Source organism: Vipera berus, assembly GCF_964194415.1.
Source record: "Vipera berus genome assembly, chromosome: 4".
Lineage (NCBI taxonomy): Eukaryota > Metazoa > Chordata > Lepidosauria > Squamata > Viperidae > Vipera > Vipera berus.
The window spans coordinates 1,262,285-1,285,492 of NC_138206.1; the positions used below are offsets into that span (position 1 = coordinate 1,262,285).

The 23,208-nt window shown below is 51.1% G+C and overlaps 1 protein-coding gene across 2 annotated transcripts in view; it reads right to left on the bottom strand.

The window, feature by feature from the left end:
• CLPB (ClpB family mitochondrial disaggregase) overlaps window positions 1-22,980 on the bottom strand; it is an 86,561-nt gene extending 63,581 nt beyond the window's left edge. For both annotated transcript variants that reach the window (XM_081327824.1, XM_081327823.1), the window contains exons 1-4: window positions 22,444-22,980; window positions 19,862-19,913; window positions 12,833-12,919; window positions 3,194-3,297 (exon numbers count right to left, since the gene is read on the bottom strand). In XM_081327824.1, the coding sequence (XP_081183950.1) occupies window positions 3,194-3,297; window positions 12,833-12,919; window positions 19,862-19,913; window positions 22,444-22,945 (745 nt within the window). In that variant the 5' untranslated portion in view covers window positions 22,946-22,980. The remainder of the gene's footprint in view (window positions 1-3,193; window positions 3,298-12,832; window positions 12,920-19,861; window positions 19,914-22,443) is intronic.
• Between the last annotated feature and the right edge of the window lie 228 nt (window positions 22,981-23,208).

Here is a 23,208-nt window from a genome sequence, read left to right on the forward strand (position 1 = left end):
GGGAGGGGCCCAGGATAATCAAGTGGCTGGTGTCAGAGAAGATGAATCTGAGCTACTAGGAAGGGATGCAGTAAAAAGATTAAAGTGTTATTATGGTTAGGTAGCTTCCCCCCCCCCCCCAGTGGTCCTGCAAGTGACAGCTCAACCGTCATCCATAAAAAATGTCTCCGGGAGAGATAATCATCGGAAACTCAATAAAGCGTCAAGGGAAGCCTCTTCCGCCATCCATCATGGGGAGCCTGGAAATTTTCAGCTCTCCATCTCTCCTCCCTGCCATCCGTATAAATGTCTCTAATATATTTTGTGCGGCGGGCGTGGCGGCGGCAGCGGAGGGTGGCAGCGGAGCCCACCCCTCTCCCTGGCTTTGCAGGCTTTTATGAAATATATATATATATGTATATGTGTGTGTGTGTGTGTGTGTGTGTGTGTGTGTGTGTGTATATATATATATATATATATATATATATATATATATATATATATATATATATATATATATATATATATATATATACATATATACACACACACACACACACACACACACACACACACACACAAAATATGCAAATCGTTACAAAATAGCCGTGGAAAACAAAGGCAGTTTTTTTTCTCTCTTTCTCTCTCTTACCTCCCCCCACCATCTCTCTCTCTCTCTCTCTCTCTCTCTTTTTTAATGCAAGTGAATTTATTCTTTTTAATAAAACATGTCAAGCAAACAAATGAAGGCGACTTCCTTCGGAGGGGGCCTGCTTTTCCTACATTTCTTCATCCATGCCCCCCCCACACAGAAAAAAAAATCCGGAATGTAACATAAAACACATACATGGGCTGAAAAAGGGCAGGGAATGCAGACAAAAATATTAACTTTACGGCTTGAGGTATTTGGGGCTTGGATAAAGTCTAGCAAGATATATTGGCATCCTGTTGTCTGCCTTTAATGGTGCGGTGTGAGCTGTTAAAGGGGCCCGTTGCCCGTGTGTGTGTGTGTGTGTGTGTGTGTGTGTGTGTGTGTGTGAACACACGATGGCTCCTGTGACTCAGGGAATTTCCTTCTCCTTGCAAATCTGATCTCCTGACCTTGACTTTAGCCTCAATTGGCATATCATATATCATACATATCATATATCACACACACACACACACACACACACACACATCGGCAGTCCTCAACTTACGGCCACAATTGAGCTCAAAATTTATGATGCATTTGTTAAGCGGGTTTTGCCCCATTTTGCGATTTTCCTTGCCACATTTGATAAGTGAATCGCTGAACTTGTTAAATTAACGCTGGTAACACTAATTTAAGGGAATAGAATAGAACAGAAGATAGAATATAGAACAGGGCTTTTCAACCTTTTCACCCATTGCACCACTTTTAGGATATGGCGACATCCTAGTACCACCAGTCGCCTAGCAAGGTGTCAAAAACTTGACCAAAAGGAAAAAGGAAAAAAGTGATAAAGTACAGCTAGTCCTCGACTTACAACGGTTCGCTTAGTGACTGTTCAAAGTTACAATGGCCCTGAAAAAAGTGCCCCACAAGCCACAGCTGAGCAAGACACCTGCCTGCCCGCCCGGCAGCGTTTTTTATCCGAGGTTTTCTTTGTTGTGAGCATTTCTGTTGAGGATTGGCAGCGGGGGTGGGGTGGGGGGGTGTTTGGTTTTTATTCCCCACTCCCCCCCCGTCTGCTGGGTGGTTGCAGCAGGTTTTGGTCACTTCACATGACCCTGGGACACTGTGACCGTACATTCCGGCTGATCGGCACTTCTTCTGGGCTCAGCAGAAGTGCCAGGATCAGCGCTGAGCTCCAGCAGGATCCTGGCGCTGATCTTGGTGCTTCCACTCAGCCCTGACAGCCCTGCAGCTCCAGCCGTCTCTCGCTCCGGCTTGTGCGGTGCTGCCACCGGTTCAACTCATTCCCCTCCCCTGCTAGTTTTCTAGGATGGTTGCGTACCACCTGCCAGGTGCCAAAGTACCACAGGTGGTACCCGTACCGCTGGTCGAAAAGCCCTGGAATAGAATACCGTTACTGTTGTCGTGTAACTCACAACGAACCTGGCTCCCCCACTGGGTTTGCTTGACGGAAGGTCACAAAAGCGGATTGTGCGACCGTCTTAAGTACGAGCCAGTTGCCAAACGCCTGAATTTCGATCACATGACCTGGGGGAGGCTGTCCATGGTTGTTAAGTGTGAAAAATGGCCGTAACTCATTTTTTCAATGCCGTTGCAACTTCAAAATGGTCACTAAACCAAGTGTTGTACATTGAGGATCACCTGCATTTATTTTATTTTATTTTATTTTATTTTATTTTATTTTATTTTATTTTATTTTATTTTATTTTATTTTATTTTATTTTATTTTATTTTATTTTATTAACAGGGATAAATAACGAAGCGGAAAATGAACATCCAACGCTAGCAAACGAGCAAAGAGTTCTTGTGTAGTTTAAAAAAAAAGGAAAAGGAAAAAAAAACAAAACCAAACTCAAAATGTCAAATAGATCTAACATTAAACATCAAGAATTCATCCCAGCCAGATGCTGAAAAGTGTGTGTGTGTGTGTGTGTGTGTGTGTGTGTGTGTGTATCTCCCCCTTACATAACGGGTGTACAAATTGTTACAAGCTTTCCCTTCCTTATGTAAGAAAAATACTATATCGAATAAACAAGCATTTCAGATAAGGGAGTCTATCGTGTCTGACAATCAAATCCACCCAACATCTAATCATGGTATATATGTAAAGAAAAAAGCCAACGGATTAGCGCAAACACATATCTTCAATCCCCTCTGTTAATCATCTCTTCTTGTGGTGTTTCTCAACCGCGGCAACTTTAAGATGCCTGGACTTCGACTCCCAGAATTCCCCAGCCAGCCATGTTGGCTAGGGAATTCTGGGAGTTGAAGTCCACAAGCCTTAAGGTTGCCGCAGTTGGAGAGTCCTGATCTGGAACATGGCTCTCTATGGTCAACCCTTGGGTTTGTGCTTGGGGGGGGGAAACGGGGGGGCCCTCTAAGGGCCCCGTGGAGACCCCGGGTGAAGCTGCCACCTGAAGAAATGCTTTTAGCCCCCTCACTTCTAAGGAAGACAAGGGGGGGGGGGGAGAGAAAAAAGACCCAGGCTGCTCCGGGGGTCCCGAGAGGGGGGAAAATAAACCAACGAATCAATTGGAGTGAGTGAAGTTCTGTTACCTTCCAAAGAATGGATCCCCTTCTCTTTGGCCGTCTGATAGACGCTGCTGAACTCATCTCCCAGGTTGGGGTCAGCTCCTCCCGCCAGCAGAGCCTTCACCACGCTGTCCAGAGAGAGGAAGAGGAAGAGGACAAGAGGCTGCGGTCAGATCCAGGAAGGGCTGGCGGAAGATGGGAAAGGAAGGAAAGGTCTGTTGGAAAGGGGGGAGGGGAGGGAGGGAGGGGAGAAAGGAAGGAAGGAAGGAGAGGAGGGAGGAGGAGGGGAGGGAGGGAGGGAGGAAGGAAGGGAGGAGGAGGGAAGGAGGGGAGGGAGGGAAGGAGGGAGGAAGGAAGGAGGGGAGGGGGGAGGGAAAGAAGGAGGGAAGGGAGGGAAGGAAGGAGGAAGGAAGGAAGGAGGGGAGGGAGAAAGAAAGGAAGGAAGGAGGGGAGGGAGGGAGGGGAGGAAGGAAGGAGGGGAGGGAGAGAGGGAAGGAAAGAAGGAAGGAGGGGAGGAAGGAAGGAGGGAGGGAGGGAAGGAAGGAAGGAGGGGAGGGAGAGAGGAAGGAAGGAGGGATGGAAGGAAGGAAGGAGGGGAGGGAGGGAGGGAAGGAAGGAAAGCGGGAGGGAGGAAGGAGGGGAGGGAGGGAGGAAGGAAGAAAGGAGGGGAGGGAGAGAGGGAAGGAAAGAAGGAAGGAGGGGAGGGAGGGAGGAACAAAGGAAGGAAGGAGGGGAGGGGGGAGGGAGGGAGGGAAAGGAGGGAGGGAATGAAGGAGGCAATTGAGCAGGCATTTGGGCCAATCACTAGGAGACGGTGAGTTCTAGTCCCGCCTTAGGCATGAGTTATCTGGGTGAGTTTGGGCCAGTCCCTCTCAACCAGCCAAGACTACTTCACAGGGTTGTTGTTGGGAAAACAGGATGAGGAAGGAATTCTTCTGAAGTTATTTTGCCGCCTTGAGTTGTTTACAAAAAACAAAAACAAAGGCAGGATATAAAATAAATAATAAACAGTCACTTTTGATTGAAGTCCTTTGATCTGAAGGGGAAAAAAAAAGTAAGGCAGCCTTTCCCCCGCCCCCCCCCCCCACAAATACACCGGGGTCTGTGTATTTCAGAATGGTTTCAGTCCCCTGGAAAGCGGTCTGGGTTTGTTTGTCTCCCCAATTCCTGGCCCACAGACCAGAAAAGCGGAAAAGCGCTCGGCTCCTAAGGCGGCTTAATTGATTCAAGCGGGGGCCGATTCCTGCTTCGCTGCTCTAATCAAAGTGAGGATCGCGATAAAGAGTCTGCCATTCCCCATTTCTTCAAAGGCACGTCGGTTCCTGTCCAACGGACCGCCCCCCCCCAGCCCACTTCCGTGCAGTTGGCCAGAACCACGCAAAGGATCTGGAAGCAGATCCTTCTGGATCCGGTCCTCCTGGCCCCGCTGCCCTTCATCCTAGCGCCCCAACAAAATGCCAGGCTGTGCATCAGAGCCAGCTTGACATTTGAGTGATGGCAGATATTGATTGCTCTTGTCCAATTGGCAGATAGCAAAACAGAGTCCAGCTTGCAAGAGAAATTAGGGGGGGGAGCGGCCCAGCCATTAAAAAGCCATCCTTGTTTGTTTATTGCATTTTCGCCCAGCCCCGGAACCCAGTGGGCACCAAAAAAGGGGTTTGGAAGAGAAGGACGAGAGCTAAGTGATTAAAAACCAAAGGTTGGCAAACAATGCTCAGAGACGGAAAAGAAATCTGTGGGAGTGCATTTCATTTAGTTATTTGAAGCAAAGGGAAAGAAAAAAAATGTAAGTCAGGTCTTTTGTTTCTCTGTTTCTGAAATGGAGGTCACTTTCCACCACTCAGAAGAGAAGGGTCCAAGTAGAGTATCTATCTATCTATCTATCTATCTATCTATCTATCTATCTATCTATCTATCTATCTATCTATCTATCTATCTATCTATCTATCTACCTACCTATCTAATCTATCTATCCATCTCTCTCTCTCCCTCCTATCTCTATCTATCTATCTATCTATCTATCTATCTATCTATCTATCTATCTATCTATCTATCTATCTATCTATCTATCTAATCTATCTATCTATCTATCTATCTATCTATCTAATCTATCTATCTAATCTATCTATCTAATCTATCTATCTATCTATCTATCTATCTAATCTATCCATCTCTCTCTCCCTATCTCTATCTATCTATCTACCTACCTACCTACCTATCTATCTATCTACCTATCTATCTAATCTATCTATCCATCTCTCTCTCTCCCTCCTATCTCTATCTATCTATCTATCTATCTATCTATCTATCTATCTATCTATCTACCTACCTACCTATCTATCTATCTACCTATCTAATCTATCTATCTATCCATCTCTCTCTCTCCCTCCTATCTCTATCTATCTATCTATCTATCTATCTATCTATCTATCTATCTATCTATCTATCTATCTATCTATCTATCTATCTAATCTATCTATCTATCTATCTAATCTATCTATCTAATCTATCTATCTAATCTATCTATCTATCTATCTATCTATCTAATCTATCTATCCATCTTTCTCTCCCTATCTCTATCTATCTATCTATCTATCTATCTACCTACCTACCTATCTATCTATCTACCTATCTATCTAATCTATCTATCCATCTCTCTCTCTCCCTCCTATCTCTATCATCTATCTATCTATCTATCTATCTATCTATCTATCTATCTATCTATCTATCTATCTATCTATCTATCTATCTATCTATCTATCTATCTATCTACCTACCTATCTATCTACCTATCTATCTAATCTATCTATCTATCCATCTCTCTCTCTCACTTTGGCATCCAACTGGGCCAAACTCCCAGCAAGGAAAATGCAGAAAGAGAAAGATACACGCTCACAAAATGTTAAGCACAGGAACACCCACGTATAGGTAGTCCTCACCTAACAACAGCTCACTTAGTGACCGTTCAAAGTTACAACGGCACTGGAAAAAAGGGACTTAGGACCACTTTTCACATTTACCAGCGTCGCCGGGGTCATGTGATCCAAATTCAGACGCTCGGCAACTGACTCGTATTTATGACGGTCGCCGTGTCCCCGGGGTGTGTGTGTGTGTGTGTGTGTGTGTGTGTGTGTCACGCGATTCCCCTTTTGCGACCGTCTGTCAAGCAAAGTCAGTGGGGGAAGCCAGATTCGCTGAACGACCGTGTGACTAACTTAACGGCTGCAGTGTTTCACTTAAGAACTGCGCCAAGAAAGGGCGCAAATAGGGCAAAACTCACTTAACAAATTTTATTTATTTATTTTAATTCCATTTATATCCCGCCCTTCTCCGAAGACTCAGGGCGGCTTACAAACTTAACAAATGTCTCGCTTAGCAGCGCAAACTGTGGTCGCGACGTCGAGGACCACCTGCACACCCACCCAGCTTTTCTCATCTTCTCGTGCAGTCTGTTGATGACGTGACTGAAGACAGGGACGCCCCGTGGGGGGCTGGAAAGAGGGCGGGGGGGGGGGGAGGCTCAGCCTGCACAGGTGCACCCCAAGGCCAAGCGCTGCACCGAGGGGGGACGTGCAAAAGGTGTCATTTGTCTTTCAGGGAGGGGGGAGGAACCTCCCCAGCTTCAATAATTCCTGCCTTACAGCCTCCCCCAACTAGACCTTTAATTTGCTGATCGGGCCTTAATTGCATTAGCCCCTCATCTGCGCGCATATCAATCTGCCCTGACCCCAGAGGGCAGCCTTTAACTAAAGTTCACCAGGCAGTTAAATCAATGACAGTAAGTGCTTTCTGCTCTGAGGGGTTGGGGGGGGCTGGACGAGTTGGGGTGGGGGATGCGTGCAAGGAAGCTCAGAGTGTGTGCACGCCTTGCGGAGGGTGCGCCAGCTGCGGAGGGAGCCCTGGGCGAGAGTGTGTGGACCCCGCTGGAGGAGCTTAACAAAAGGAGGCAGATAATTACATATTAATTATAGATCGGGGCGTCAAGTCTGCCTTCCTCCATCTTGGGCTGCGGCCCCTTCCTGTCTGAAGGTCCATCCTCTGCTCCAGTTGGGACCCCCGTGGGACCTCTCTCCCCCCCCCACCCCGGTGGCTCAACAGTCCTCAGCAGGATGGAGGGGGGAGCCCATCTCGTTACGGGGAGTCCTCAACGACCGTTCGGCTCTGAAAAAAGTGGCTAAAACATATGAGGAATGGTTGCAGGAATCCTCCTGGATTCACGACTCAATTTTGAAGACCACATAGGAGCCGTGACCAGGGGGGCTTTTGCCCAGGTTCGCCTGGTGCGCCAGTTGCGACCCTACCTGGACCAAGATGCCCTACGCACAGTCACTCATGCGCTCGTGACCTCCCGTTTAGACTACTGCAACGCTCTCTACATGGGGCTGCCCTCGAGGACCGCTCGGAGGCTTCAGCTGGTGCAGAATGCGGCCGCGCGAGTTGTGATGGGGGTTTCCCGATACTCCCATGTAACACCTCTACTCCACGAGCTGCATTGGCTTCCAGTTGCCCTCCAGGTGAGATTCAAGGTGCTGGTGATGACCTATAAAGCCCTACATGGCTTGGGTCCGGGTTATCTGAGGGAACACCTGCTGCCGGCATCAAGCTCCCTTCGTCCAGTGCGCTCCCACAGGGAGGGTCTTCTCAGGGTGCCGCCGGTAAGAGATTGCCGGCGGGTAACACCCAGGGGTAGGGCCTTCTCAGTGGGGGCGCCTGCCCTTTGGAACCAGCTGCCAGTGGAGCTGAGGACTGCCCCCGACCTCCGTTCATTCCGCCAGGGCCTGAAGACCTGGCTCTTCGAGCTCTCTGGCCCAGGCTGAGGATTTTAATTTTAATTTTAATTTTAACTGGGGTTTTATTTGTTCAGGGACGGATATAATTTTTTTAACTGTTTTTAACTTTTGTATTTTTTGTTTTAATCACCCTGTAAACCGCCCAGAGTCCTTCGGGAAAGGGCGGTATATAAATATAATAAAATAAAATAAAATAAAATAAATAAATTGAGTAGGTCTGTTTTAATGACAAGGACTAGAGGTGACATGATAGCAGTCTTCCAGTATCTCAGGGGATGCCCCAAAGAAGAGGGAGTCAAGCTATTCTCCAAAGCACCCGAAGGCAGGAGAAGCAGCAACAGATGGAAAGTAATCAAGGAGAGAAGCAACCTGGAACTAAGGAGGAATTTCCTAACTGTTTGAACAATTAAACAGCTTGCCTCAAGTAGTTGTGAATGCTCCAACACTGGAGGTTTTCAAGAAGAGACTGGACAATCATTTGTCCAAGATGGTCTAGGGATCTCCTGCTTGAGCAGGGGGTTGGACTAGAAGACCTCCAAGGTCCCTTCCAACTCTTGTTATTCTGTTAAGGAAAGTCTTATTTACCGCAGATCTTGACCATTGCTGGTTAAAGCAGACGGAGTGAGAGGCCGAGGGAATATCTTTTCGGCAGAAAAAATGCGAGAAATGGGGGGACCGGCTGGGCTAAACCGCTGTAGCATGAACTGCCTTTCTCCTTCTCTTTGCACCTCTCAAAACCTCGTTCTGCTTCGCTGGACCCTCGGAACGGTCCCTCGGGATGGTCAACAACGGTCACACTCCGTTGCTGACCATTGTCCGTTGGTGAAAAGTGCAAAGGGAGTGCTAAACTCATCCTTGCACAGCCGTGTAAATAGGAGGACCTGTGGCTGTTGGGACATCAAAGTTCAGCAAACAGTTTCAAGGCTCCGGCCTGCTTTTCGGAGGCCCTTCCGAAGGCCTTCCCCAAAAGGGTCGTGACGTTCAGCTTGTCACAGCGCACATCAAAGTTTTCACCACACACGAACTCGGCACACGGAGTCGTATCCGCGTCGCCCGAGAGCGGATATTCGGCCTTTGTCTGCCCGTTTAATCCAGTGTTTTCCCAAAACATTAAGTCTTTTTTTAGGGGGGGGGCTTATGAACTTGTGACTAAGTCAAGCCACGCTGAGAGGTCGCCACATCAAAGCCCCCTCCACCCGGCCGTCCCACGTTCCCCCAAATTGGATTCCTTTCTCCCTCTCTGGCCTGGCTTTTGAATAAAAGTTAATTGAATTTAGTTGTGGACCGAAGGCATTGTGAAGAGCTGGCTTGAAAGGGCGGGCGGTTGTGTTGGGAACTTACGGGGTGCGAGGGCCCTGACTGGACAGCTTTCCCAATCCTGGAAAACGGGGGAGAAAAACCAAAACGGAGAGAATAGAATATCTGTAGCTTGTGTTCGAACTGTGGAGGTCCTTGGTGCTCTCTGAGCTGGATGGTTTTCTTGCAGACGTTTCAGGCTGAACTAGGGAACATCATCAGTGTTAGAAGGGAGGAAGAGGAGGAGAAGGAAGGAAGGAAGGAAGGAAGGAAGGAAGGAAGGAAGGAAGGAAGGAAGGAAGGAAGGAAGGAAGGAAGGAAGGAAGGAAGGAAAGACTGTGGGGTCCTTGGTGCCCTCTGAGCTTGGTGCTTTTCTTGCAGACATTTCAGGGCCGAACTAGGGAACATCATCAGTGCTAAAGGGAGGAGGAGGAGGGAAGGAAGGAAGGAAGGAAGGAAGGAAGGAAGGAAGGAAGGAAGGAAGGAAGGAAGGAAGGAAGGAAGGAAGGAAAGAAAGAAAGACTGTGGGGTCCCTGGTGCTCTCTGAGCTGGGTGGTTTCCTTGCAGACGTTTCATGACCCAACTAGGGAACCTCATCAGTGCTAGGAGGGAGGGAGGGAGGGAGGGAGGGAGGGAGGGAGGGAGGAAGGAAGGAAGGAAGGAAGGAAGGAAGGAAGGAAGGAAGGACTGTGAGGTCCCTGGTGCTCTCTGAGCTGGGTGGTTTCCTTGCAGACGTTTCATGACCCAACTAGGGAACATCATCAGTGCTAGAAGGGAGGAGGAGGAGGAGGAGGAGGAAGAGGAAGGAAGGAAGGAAGGAAGGAAGGAAGGAAGGAAGGAAGGAAGGAAGGAAGGAAGGAAGGAAAGACTGTGGGGTCCCTGGTGCTCTCTGAGCTGGGTGGTTTCCTTGCAGACGTTTCATGACCCAACTAGGGAACATCATCAGGGCTAGAAGGGAGGAGGAGGAGGAGGAGGAGGAGGAGGAGGAGGAGGAGGAGGAAGAGGAAGGAAGGAAGGAAGGAAGGAAGGAAGGAAGGAAGGAAGGAAGGAAGGAAGGAAGGAAGGAAGGAAGGAAGGAAAGACTGTGGGGTCCTTGGTGTTCTCTAAGCTGGGTGCTTTTCTTGCAGACGTTTCACGACCCGGCTAAGTAGCATCCTCAGTGTTATGGGGTTTCCTCCCCTGGCCTTGTCAGTGATGTCAGTATAGGGTTATGTTTTTTTCCCCCTTTGGCGTCTCCTCGATGAGGGTATCTCTTTCCGTTTGATTGCTGTCTGGTTCAACTGCTCCTGGCCCTCTCTGAGCTGGGTTCTTTTCTTCCAGATGTTTCGTTACTCAAAGAGATATGGCCACCAGCGCCTCATGTTGTTACCTAGTTGGCCCATGGAATGTCTACCAGAAAACCAGCCAGCTCAGAGCGCACCAAGGGCCCCACGTCAAAGCAGAGCGCTCTCCACCTTTACGGAGTTTTACAGAACCGCCACTAAAATCCCAACACTTTACCAGCAGGTAGCCATTACTTTGAGGATTAGATTATTACTCGCCCTCTTTCTAACGCCCAGAACTGGCAAATCTCCTCTTCAACGGCCAAAGGTTTTGCCGTAGCAGTCTCCATGCCGGTGGAGGACAGCAAGGGAAGTCACAAGCTGGGGAATTCTGGGAGTTGAAGTCCACGCATCTTCAAGTGGGCAACTTTGAAAAACAGTCGTGCTGCATAAGCACGACCTCCAGGCCTGTACCGTTCCCGCTGTCTTAGGAAAGCTCAAAATGTTCTTAAAGACTCGTCTCATCCCGTTCTTTTTTGTTTTTTGAACTATTACCATCTGGCAGATGGTACAGGATAGGCTGAAAAATAAGTTTTTATCCCAGCGCTGTAACCACATTAAACACCACAGTATAATGCAACACTGAAGTGCAATATTAGGGGCAGCGCAAGGGTGAACAGAATGCGAAGGATGTGTGTGTATATAATGTATGTTCTTATTTGTGATTTTTACTTGTGTGTAGTGTGCACTGTGGACAGCACTTAATTTCGTTGTGAGTTACACAGTGACAATAAAGATATTCTATTCCCGTGGTGCCGTTGTAACTTCGAACAGCCAGTAAGTGAACTGTTATAAGTCAAGTTGCCTGTGTTTGATTTCTTAAGAAAGTCAGCCTCTGGAGCATAAAATGGGGGAGGATTAACTATGGTTCTGGCTTAACCAGGATGAAGCTGGTCTTTAAACAACAAAAACAACAACAACAACAACAATAAATAATAATAATAATAATAGTAAAAAAGTTGGAAGGGACTTTGGAGATCATCTAGTCCCGTGATGGCAAACCTATGGCACGCGTGGCACAGGTGGCACGCAGAGCCCTTTCTGTGGGCACGCATGTACTGTAGTTGCCCCAGTCCTAGTAGGCCTTCAGCTGGCTTTTATAAAACCTTTTTGCTTTAGGCCTCAGCAGCCTTGTGCAAAGAAAAAAAAAAGGTTCAAGCAATTTCAATTTCTCGTGGGGAAAAAAAAAGATCTCACAAAGTTAGAATTGATTGATTGAACTTTTCAGTCCCACCCAGTCTGCTGTTACCACCGCAGCCACGCCCACCTAACGGGCCACGCCCACCCAATGGGCCACGCCCACCCGGCAGCTGAGGATACATAACTGGGTTTTGGGTTGCAGTTTGGGCACTCGGTCTCTAAAAGGTTCGCCATCGCTGACCTATTCTATTCTATTCTGAATTCTATTCTAAATTCTACTCAAATTCTGAATTCTATTCTATTCTATTCTAATTCTGAATTCTATTCTATTCTAATTCTGAATTCTGAATTCTATTCAAGTGATTGTGCCGTAACTTTTCATAAGTAGAGTCTGCCTCGTAATGCTTTCATTACTTCTTATCAGTATACATTAACCCACTCATTAATGATATTACTGGGCACCACTCTCCAATAGCAGCAGAAGTAGGTTCTCCAGGATACAGGTAGTCCTCTCCTTAAGACCGCAACCGAGCCCAAAATTTCCGTTGCTAAGCGAGACAGTCGTTAAGTGAGTTCTGCCCCATTTTACGACCTTTCCTGCCGCAGTTGTCAAGCAAATGACTGCAGCGGTTTAAGTTAGTAACACTCTTGTTCAATGAATCTGGCTTCGGCTTTGCTTGTCAGAAAGTCACAAACAGATGGATCACGTGACCACAGGGACGCTGCAACCGTCACAAGTACACGCCAGTTGCCAAGCCTCTGAATTTTGATCACGTGACTCTGGGGACGTAAACGTGAAAAATGGTCCCGAGTCACTGGGTTCAGTGCCGTTGTAACTTCGAACGGTCAGTAAATGAACTGACGTAAGTCGAGGACTTCCCCTGTTCGAAATCCTGAAATCGTTTCGCTGGGCTAGTCTGGAATTCCTGCCAGACAGTTCCCTTCAAATACAATTTCCGTTCCAGCCCAGGGCGCTAAGGCCCGACGAGATGCTTTTTCCCAGAACGGTGGGGTGTGGGGTTTTTTTTGTATCTATGAACTTTTTTTCCCCCACTTCTGCCGCAATTAGTGTGAACTTTGGGGTCTGTTTGTGCAGTTCTAGCGTTTTTACTCACCTTGAATTTCTGTTTATCGCTGCTACCATCAGAGCAGACCATCCAAGTTTATGTCGGGTGTTCACGCTAACTCCTTCTTGCAACAACCTGCAGAGGGAAGTACACAAATGTGTCCATTAGTCCAGATGTGTGAGTCTGTGTGCTTAGCCCCAGGCCAGGGCTTGGGACGAGCAGGGCAGAGTTGCGATAAGCACCACAGAAGACAGTGTTTGTATGCCAAGGGTTGAACCCTGCGGTGCTTGGTGCTCTCCGAGCTTGGCTGTCTCGCTTGTAGACATTTCATGGCCCGACCTGAGGACGCTACCAAAGAGCCCTGGGGGCACGGTGGTTAGAATGCACTTTTGCAGGCTGACTTTGCCCGCTGCCAGCAGTTCGACCCTGACCGGCTCAAGGTTGACTCAGCCTTCCGTCATTCTGAGGTTGGAAAATGAGGAGCCAGATTCCTGGGGGACCATACACTGACTCTGTGAACCGCTTAGGGAGGGCTGTAAAACACTGTGAAGCGGTATATAAGTCTAAGGGCTATTGCTAGAAGGGAGGAGGAGGAGGACTGTGGGGTCCCTGGTGCTCTCTGAGCTTGGTGGTTTCCTTGCAGACATTTTATGACCCAACTAGGGAACATCATCAGTGCTGGAAGGAAGGAAGGAAGGAAGGAAGGAAGGAAGGAAGGAAGGAAGGAAGGAAGGAAGGAAGGAAGGAAGGAAGGAAGGCTGTGGGGTCCTTGGTGTTCTCTGAGCTTGGTAGTTTTCTTGCAGGCATTTCTTGACACAACCAGGGAACATCACCAGTGTTAGAAGGGAGGAGGAGGAGGGGGAGGAGGAGGAGGAGAGGGAGGAAGAGAGGGAGAAAGAGGAGGAGGAGGATTATGGGCTCCTTGGCCATCTCTCGGCTTGTTTTGTAGACCTTTCATCAGCTAACTAGGTAACGTCATCAGAGCTGCAAGGGAATAGACTTCCCTATTTATATACCCACCGACATTGACCGGGCAAGCTACTCATCTAGAAACAGATATCAAACCCCTCTGCCTCCTAGCTCTGATGATCTCACCTAGTTGGGTCCTGATGACGTCTGCAAGGAAACAGAGTACCGGGGACCCCACGTTACAAGCGTCCCCTTCTATCTGTGGGCTCTGGGGGAGCAAGGTTCGCCACAGCGTCACCTATTTACCCAGAGCAGGAAAGGACTGTCAGGGCCACCTTGGACTCGCCCCAAACCGGAAGCAAACATCTTAAGGTGGGCACTGCGAGTGGCCACCATGCAGTCCAGTTGCCCAGCTCCTGAAATTCAGCCATGGGTGGGGGGAAGAAGTGACAACACTGTAGGAACTTTGCACCAGGTGGTAAGTAGACCCCTCCCTTCCCCCCCCCCCGGTAGGTCCCAGTCGTAAGTCGAGGGTTACTCGTCTTGTTTTGCCGGGATCAGAAGCTGCAACGGAACCAGAAGCATCTGATGCTCAGGACCAAGAGGGGAACTGCTGTGAAACCAGGCCAACAGAGGCATCACAACCTGTGCCGGTGTGCTTGGGTTTCACAATCTTACAGGCCTTCTGCCCCCCCCCCCCCCCCAAGATCTCTGTGCTGCTGTTCTTAGAAAGAGACCCTGGCTACATTTTAATCAGATAACGAAGAAATTCCGGAAAGTTTGTAAGGCAGGGGTCTCCAAGCTTGGCCGCTTTCAGACTTGTGGACGTCAACTCCCAGAATTCCCCAGCCACCCACCTAAGGCAGAGGTCTCCAAGCTGGCTGGGGGATTCTGGGAGTTAACGTCCACAAGTCTGAAAGCGGCCAAGCTTGGGAGACGGCGGATCCACTTTCTGCAAGACTGGGCAGGGTGACGAGGAGGAGGCAGATGGTTGTGTTTACAGCAGCAAGAAGAGAGCCCTTGGTGATGGGGGATGCTGTTCCCTGGCATCCAGGCCAACAGCTGCATGCAGGGGCTGGGCGTTTCCCAAGATCCCCCAGCAACGTATCCCAGACCCCTGTCTCCAGCTAATTGCTCCTGATCGTATTACATCGTCTGGAGGGTGACTTCCTTGAGGTCAAGGGGGCAGCTTTGCAACTCCAGTGGTTGAAGTAGCCCCAGCGGGGAATCAAAAATTGGGAGTCTGCGCCGGCGGCCTGGCTGCTGTTTTCCCTTAAGGCCACAATGGATTTCACGAGTCCAAACATACAAAAGAGGCTCAAAATAACCCCGTGGTCAGCTTTTGAGTCCTTCGCAATGCAATAAATCTTCCATTTTCCCAAAGAGATGGAGAGCCTACATTCTCTTCAAAGTGAGTCCTCAACCTAAACGGTTCATTTAGAGCCAGAGTAGGCAACCTTGGCTCTTTTATGACTCGTGGACTTCAACTCCCAGAATTCCTCAGCCAGCATGGAGGAACTGTGGCTCCTTCATGACTCGTGGACTTCAACTCCCAGAATTCCTGAGGCAGCATAGGGGAACTAAGCCCCCTTCATGACTTGCGGACTTCAACTCCCAGAATTCCTCAGCCAGTATGGGAGAACTATGACCCCTTCATGACTGGTGGACTTCAACTCCCAGAATTCCTCAGCCAGCATAGGGGAACTAATCCCCCTTCATGACTTGCGGACTTGAACTCCCAGAATTCCTCAGCCAGCATGGGGGAACTAATCCCCCTTCATGACTTGTGGACTTCAACTCCCAGAATTCCTGAGCCAGCATGGCTCTGCTTGGAAACCTCTCCCTTTCCCCTCAGCATGGCTGGCTCAGGAATTCTGGGAGTTGAAGTCCACAAGTCTTAAAGAGCCAAGGCTGCCTACCCCTGGTTTAGGGACTTCGCAAATTACAACAGTACAGGTAGTCCTCGACTTAAAACAGCTCAGTTAGTGACTGCTCAAAGTTGCAAAGGCACTGAAACAAGCAACTTAGGACTGTTTTTCACATTTACGACCGTTGCAGCATCTCTGCGGTTATGTGATCAAAATTCAGAAGCTGGGCAACTGGTTCACACTTACGACTGTTGCCGTGTCCCGGGGGGGGGGGGTCATGGGATCCCCTTTGGTGACCTTCTGAGAAAGCAAAGTCACAGGGGAAGCTGGTTCACTTTACAACCAGGTTACTAACTAATCAACTGCCGCGATTCACTTAACGACTGTGGCAAGGAAGGCCGCAAAATGGGGCAAAACTCACTTAACAACTTAGCAGTAGAAATTTTGGGCTAAGCTGTGGTTGTAAATCGGGCACCATCTGTGTGTGCTTTCTATAAACCTCTACACAACCACCCAGGCGGAGTAAAAGACTCGGAATAACGTTTTCTGCAGCTATTTCCACTCACAGAATACTGATCCTTATGCGCTGGACTATTTTAATAATGCTTAAGTCAAAGAGAATCTCTTGAGTTTAATCTTATGTTGTAAGCCGGAAAGCTTCAGCGTATATTCTGATCTTTGCGTTTTTACTTTGGCTGAAAAACATTTGTTTTATTTGCGATCGCTACAAAGATGTAAACAAAATGAGTCTGAATAATATCGCCACAATAAATCACACTCGGAGCGCGCAAAGTATGAAAACAAGCAATTTCATTGTTCTCGTAAACAGGATGCTTAATATTTCAATGGGGGGGGGGAGCTTGAAATATTTTGAAAGCCTCTTCGGTTCCCAATTATTCATGAACGGATTTCTCTGCCTTCCCTAAAGCCTGCCGAAGTTGCAAATTCTCATTATTATTTTTTCCCAGCTTGCAAAATTTAGCTGTGCAGCGCAACACCTCATCATGAAGAAATGCAGAGGAGATACACGTAGAAATTGAAAGTGGATACGATGCTCTCCTCCCCCCACCCCACCCCCCGCCAGATCGTGGTAATCCCACAGCCAGGGATCCTGCTCACTAGATTTAGGTCCTTCAAAAGGAACCATCCAGAGTTTGCTGTGCAGCCTATCGCCAGATCAGCATGGATTGACACCAGACAAACCATGAAGCGGAAACCAATACCCTAATGAAGGAACATCAGAGGGAAATAACCACACCCCGACAAAATGGCAGGGCAAGCTACTGTGTGTAAGCAGAGGGCAATCCTCACATCCTTCCAGCACTGATGAGGTTCCCTAGTTGGGTCATGAAACGTCTGCAAGGAAACCACCCAGCTCAGAGAGCACCCAGGACCCCACAGTCTTTCTTTTTCTTTCTTTCTTTTTCTTTCTTTCTTTCTTTCTTTCTTTCTTTCTTTCTTTCTTTCTTTCTTTCTTTCTTTCTTTCTTCCTTTCTTTCTTTCTTTCCTTTCTTTTCTTTCTTTCTTTCTTTCTTTCTTTCTTTCTTTCTTTCTTTCTTTCTTTCTTTCTCTTTCTCCTTCCTTCCTTCCTTCCTGCCTGCCTGCCTGCCTGCCTGCCTGCACTGATGATGTTACCTAGTTGGGTCATGAAACGTCTGCAAAAACCAAACAAGCTCAGAGAGCACCAAGGACCCCACAGTCTTTCTTTTTCTTTCTTTCTTTCTTTCTTTCTTTCTTTCTTTCTTTCTTTCTTTCTTTCTTTCTTTCTTTCTTTCTTTCTTTCTTTCTTTCTTTTTCTCCTTCCTTCCTTCCTGCCTGCCTGCACTGATGATGTTACCTAGTTGGGTCATGAAACGTCTGCAAAAACCAAACAAGCTCAGAGAGCACCAAGGACCGCACAGTCTGTCCTTCCTTCCTTCCTTCCTTCCTCCCTCCCTCCCTCCCTTCTCCTCCTCCCTTCTAGCACTGATGATGTTCCCTTTTTTTCTCCTCCTCCTTCTCCTCCTCCCCCCTTTCTCTTCCTCCTCCCTCCAACTCCACAAACCCCACTCCTTTTAGTATTGATGAGATTCAGGAAACTTCTGCAAGAAAACCACTAAGCTCAGAGAGCACCAAGGACCCCACATCCGCGTCTTCCCCCCCCACACACACAAACCCCCCTCCCTTCTAGCACTGAAATATTCCCTAGTTGGGTCATGAAACTTCTGCAAGAAAACCGCCCAGCTCAGAGAGCACCAAGGACCCCACAGCCCTCCTCCTCCTCCCCCCTTCTAGCACTGATGAGGTTCCCTAGTTGGGTCATGAAACGTCTGCAAGGAAACCGCCCAGCTCAGAGGGCACCCAGGACCACACAGTCGTCATCATCTCCTCCTCCTCCTCCTCCTCCCCCCTCAAATCCTGCTCCCTTCCGGCACTGAAGACGCTGCCTAGTTGGGTCACGAAATGTCTGTAAGAAGTCTCCCAGCAGTTCCACCCTGAGCTACAAACGTTCACTTCTCCCGGCAAAGGAAGGCTGAAGAAAGACCCCCGTGCGTGCGAGAGCTCAGCTTACAGTCCTCCCCGGGGGCTACAAATCCTTCCCTAGCAGGAATCCTACCGCGCCAGCTCCCTTCCCCACCTGCAACCCCAGCCACAATCTGATCCAAAGGCCTGCCCCCAACACACACACACACACACACACACACACACACACACACACACGCTAGCAGTCCGGATGTGTTTGGGTCTTAAGCAGCCCCCACCCCGCCAAGGCAGATGACCCTGAGACCTCTCCGGGCATCTCTGCTTGCAGCACAGGCCCTGGGTTCCCCCCCCAACTCCACCAGCCCCCCAGCCCAAGACATATGGAGCCTCTGTTCAGAGTTCTGGCTGAGTGACTCCGGGAGCCGCTGCTGAAAAGCCCAAAGGGCATGTTTGACTTTGTGCTCAGGGCTGCCAGCCAAGCGCCTCGCCCGCCTGGCCGGGGAAGGGAGAAGGAGGCAAACTTGAACTCCGGAGCCGCCACAAAGCGGCTCTTCTCGGCTGGTGGACAGATCCGATGGCTGCTCCTCCCACTAGGTCACTGTTCCACAGCTGGGCTGGCGGGAGAGGCCTGGGCAAAAGTCTCTGCGCGGAAGGGAGACCAGCTCTTCCTCCAACCGGACAGCCAAGCTCAGAGAGCGCCAAGGAGCCCTCATCCCAGCCCAGCTGCGGGTGGCCCCTTGCCGGCACCTCCGGGACCACCAAAACCACGCCAGACATTATTCTACTGAGCGCCAACGCCAGTCACTTCCCCAAACATGATCACAATTAAATCCAGGTCTCTCAGATGGGAGCCAGTTTGGTCTAGTCCAGGGGTGGGCAACCTGGGCTCTTTTATGACTCGTGGACTTCAACTCCCAGAATTCCTCAGCCAGCATGGAGGAACTTTGGCCCCTTCATGACTTGTGGACTTCAACTCCCAGAATTCCTCAGCCAGCATGGCTCCGCTTGGAAACCTCTCCCTTTCCCCTCAGCGTGGCTGGTTCAGGAATTCTCGGAGTTGAAGTCCACCAGTCATAAAAGAGGCCAGGTTGCCTAGCCCTGGTCTAGTGCAAGGGAAGGCAACCTTGGCTCTTTTATGACTCGTGGACTTCAATACCCAGAATTCCTGAACCAGCCATGCTGACTCAGGAATCCTGGGAATTGAAGTCCACCCATCTTAGAGTTACCAAGGCTGAGAAACACCAGCCTAGACCATTCTTTACGCATGGACTTCAATTCCCTATATCCTTTGCAATGACCATGCTGGCTGAGGAATTCTGGGAGTTGAAGTCCATACATCGCTAAGGCCGAGAAACACCAGCCTAGACCAGGGGTAGGGAACCGTGGCCCTTTTATGAATTGGGGATGTCCAGTTTAATGAAGAGAAGGACGAGGGGTGACATGATAGCTGTCTTCCAGTATCTCAGGGGCTGCCCCAAAGAAGAGGCAGTCAAGCTATCCTCCGAAGCACCTGAAGGCAGGACAAGAAGCAACGGATGGAAACCCATCAAGGAGAGAACCAGCCTGGAACTAAGGAGAAATTTCCTGACAGAGAGAACAATTAACCAGTGGAACAACCTGCCTCCAGATGTTGTTGGTGTTCCAACACTAGAAGTTTTCAAGAGGAGACTGGGCAGCCATTTGTCTGAAATGGTACGGTTCCCTGCCTGAGCAGGGGGTTGGACTAGATGACCTCCAAGGTCCCTTCCAACATTATTATTATTATTATTATTATTATTATTATTATTAGTAGTAGTAGTAGTAGTAGTAGTAGTAGTAGTAGTAGTAGTAATAGTACCTTTCCACTTCAGGGACACTGTTCAGTCGCACAGCTTCCAGGAGGGACTCTTCTGAAAAAGAGAAAATGGAAATGAAAAAAGCGGCTTATGATTTTGGTCCTCGCAACTACGACCACTGCAGCACCTCCACGGTCACATGATCAACATCCAGGCGCTTGGCAACCGGTATGTTTGTATGTATGACGGTTGCACCGTCCCGGCGTCCTGTGGGCGCCATTTGCAACCTTTCCAGCTGACTTCTGACCAGTAAAATCAATGGGGGGGGAAAGCTGAACTCGCTTAACCGCGGCATGATTCGGCGTGAACCGCGGCAAAAAAAGAGCGTAAAATTGGGGGCGACTCATTTAACAATCAGCTCGCTTGGCAGCGGAAATACAGGTCCCAACTATGGTCGTAACTCGAGGAGCAGCAGATCTCCTCTCTGCCCGTCAGGTGGGCTAAATCTTGTGTCACAGCCCTGAAGGTCACCCTGAGCCTAAGCGAGGGGTCTCCAACCTGGGCAGCTTTAAGACTTGTGGACTTCAACTCCCAGAATTCCTCAGCCAGCTTAGCTGGCTGAGGAATTCTGGGAGTTGAAGTCCACAAGTCTTAAAGCTGCCCAGGTTGGGGACCTCTGGCCTAGGCAACTTGGGAGGAGCAGCAGCTGGCATGGGCGGACCCCCTTCCACCCGGCAGCCCAGCCCCCTCCCCACACATCTTTCCTCCCAATGGGGGGGGGTGAGGGGGCCCCTAGTCACCTTCCAGGTTGAGGGCAGGGCCTCTTAAGGTCCAGGCAGCCCCTGTGCCCACGCCAGGGGCAGCTCACCTTCCGCCGTGATTTTGCAAAGGTGGCAGCTGCCCCCAGCATGGGTGCAAAGACCCCAGGCTTTAGGGACCCCTCCTCACGCACCCTTCATCCCAATAGGGGCTCTGGTAGACCCTGCGTTGAGGGCAGGGCCCCCATGGTCCAAGCAGCCCCCCTGCCCATGCCAGGGACAGCGGCCTTCTGCAAAAGCACCCCAGGGGCATTCTGGCTCAGTGGGGGGCGGCATCAGTGACACCCCGCAAAGCTTCTACAGACGGGGGGGGGGGGAGTAGGCAACTGCCCCTGGCATGGGCACAAGGGCTGCCCACAGCCAGATCCAATCCTTAGAGGGCCTGGGGGTGCCCCTTCCCACAATTCCTTCATTCCAAGGGGGGGGGGCTGAAGTAGCCCATAGCCAACTTTTGGGTTGAGGGCAGGGTCTTCTGAGTCCAGGTACCCCCATGCCCAGGCCAGCTGCCATCTTCTGCAGAAGCACCCCAGGGTCAGTCCGACTTTTTTAGGGGGGGGGGGTGTTGTGTGAAAGCTGGAGTCACCCTGCCAGGTTTCTGGGGGTGTCTGGTGTTCCTGGCACAGCCGTAAGGGACCCATTCCTGGCCCTCAGAGGGTCTGGGGGCGCCCCCCTCCCACACATCCTCCATCCCAATGGGGGGAAGGAGGGGGCTGAGGGGACCCCCCCAGTGTCCTGCCAGGCTGAGGGTGGGGCCTTTAGCGTCCAGGCAGGTCACCCAATCAAATGGGCACCCCCATGCCCAGGCCAGGGGCAGCCGCCACCTGTTGCAGAAACACCGCAGGGTCACTCCAGCTGTTTTGGGGGGGGGGAGTAAAAGCTGGAGTCACCCTGCCAAGTTTCTGCAGACGGGGTGGGGGGAGGGAGCTGCCCCTGACCCGATCTTTAGAGGGCCTGGGGGTGCCCATTCCCACAATTACTTCATGGAGGGGGGGGCTGAGGCAGCCCGTAGGCAACTTTCAGATTGTGGGCAAGGCCTCCAAGGTCCAGGTACCCCCATGCCCAGGCCAGCTGCCACCTGTTGCAAAGCACCGCAGGGTCCCTCCAGCTGTTTGGGGGGGGGGATGTCAAAGCTGGAGTCACCCCACCAAGTTTCTGCAGGGGGGGCGGAGGAAGCTGCCCCTGCCATGGGCACAAGGGCTGCCTAGACCAGGGCTAGGCAACCTCGGCTCTTTTAGGACTCGTGGACTTCAACTCCCAGAATTCCTGAGTCAGCTATGCTGACTCAGGAATTCTGGGAGTTGAAGTCCACGAGTCCTAAAAGAGCCGAGCTGACTCAGGAATTCTGGGAGTTGAAGTCCACCAGTCCTAAAAGAGCCGAGCTGACTCGGGAATTCTGGGAGTTGAAGTCCACGAGTCCTAAAAGAGCCGAGCTGACTCGGGAATTCTGGGAGTTGAAGTCCACGAGTCCTAAAAGAGCCGAGCTGACTCGGGAATTCTGGGAGTTGAAGTCCACGAGTCCTAAAAGAGCCGAACTGACTCGGGAATTCTGGGAGTTGAAGTCCACGAGTCCTAAAAGAGCCGAGCTTGCCTCCCCCTGGCCTAGACCCAGACCTGGTCCTTAGAGGGCCTGGGGGAGCCCCCTCCCCACAATTCCTTCATCCCAATGGGGGGGGAGGCAGCCCACAGCCAGCCTCCACCTCCTGCAGAAGCCCCGCAGGGTCACTCCGGCTCTTGGGGGGGGGTCCCCCTGCCAGGCTTCTACAGGTGGGAGGCAGCTGCCCCCGGCCCCCCCTCCCCGCTAACCAGCCCCCCCACCCTGCAGTCACCTTTGGAGGAGGGGCCCCGGCTGTAGCACAGGGCCAGCCCGGCAGCCGCCAGGACCGCGGCGGGGGGGGCGGCCGTGCTGGCCCGGCGGCCCCCGCCCTGCTTGCGCCGGTGGTGGCCCGCGGGCGCCGGGTTGGGCCACTGGCGCGGGGGGTCCTCCTCCTCCTCCTCCTCCTCCTGCGGGCGGGGCAGCCAGCCGCCCCCCCACCAGGCCCCCAAAGGCGCCGGGGAGCCCCGCAGGCCCGGCGGGCGCCCCCTGGCGGCCGCCCGCCGCCGCTGCACCCCGTCGCCGCTGGCCTCCGCCGTCCGGATGGGGGCCGGGCGACCCCTAGCGGCGCCCAGCGAGACGTGCAGCTCCCGGCGTTCGGCCCAGCGGGCCGCGTCTTCTCGGCCGGCCGACTGCCACGCCGACGTGCCGCGTTTGGCGAGCGGGCGCCTGGCCGCGGCCCCCAGGAGCCGCGCCAGAGCGGGCGGGCCGGGCCGGCTCATCAGGCAAGCCAGCATCTCGCTCCTCTCCTCTGCGGGCCGGCCGCCCCAGTCGCCCGGGAAACCAAGATGGCGGAAAGGAGGGCGCTGCTGCGAAAGGGAGACGCGCTACGCAAGGAGAGGCGTGGAGGCGCTCATGGGAGCTGTAGTCCTCGCGCTGGCCCGGCTCTGCTTGGCGCCGCGACGTCCGGCGATGAGAGACTACGATTCCCATGGAGACGCGGGCGCGCATGCGTAAACAAAGAGGCGCTTTATTGACGTCACGGGCAGATGGGGGGACC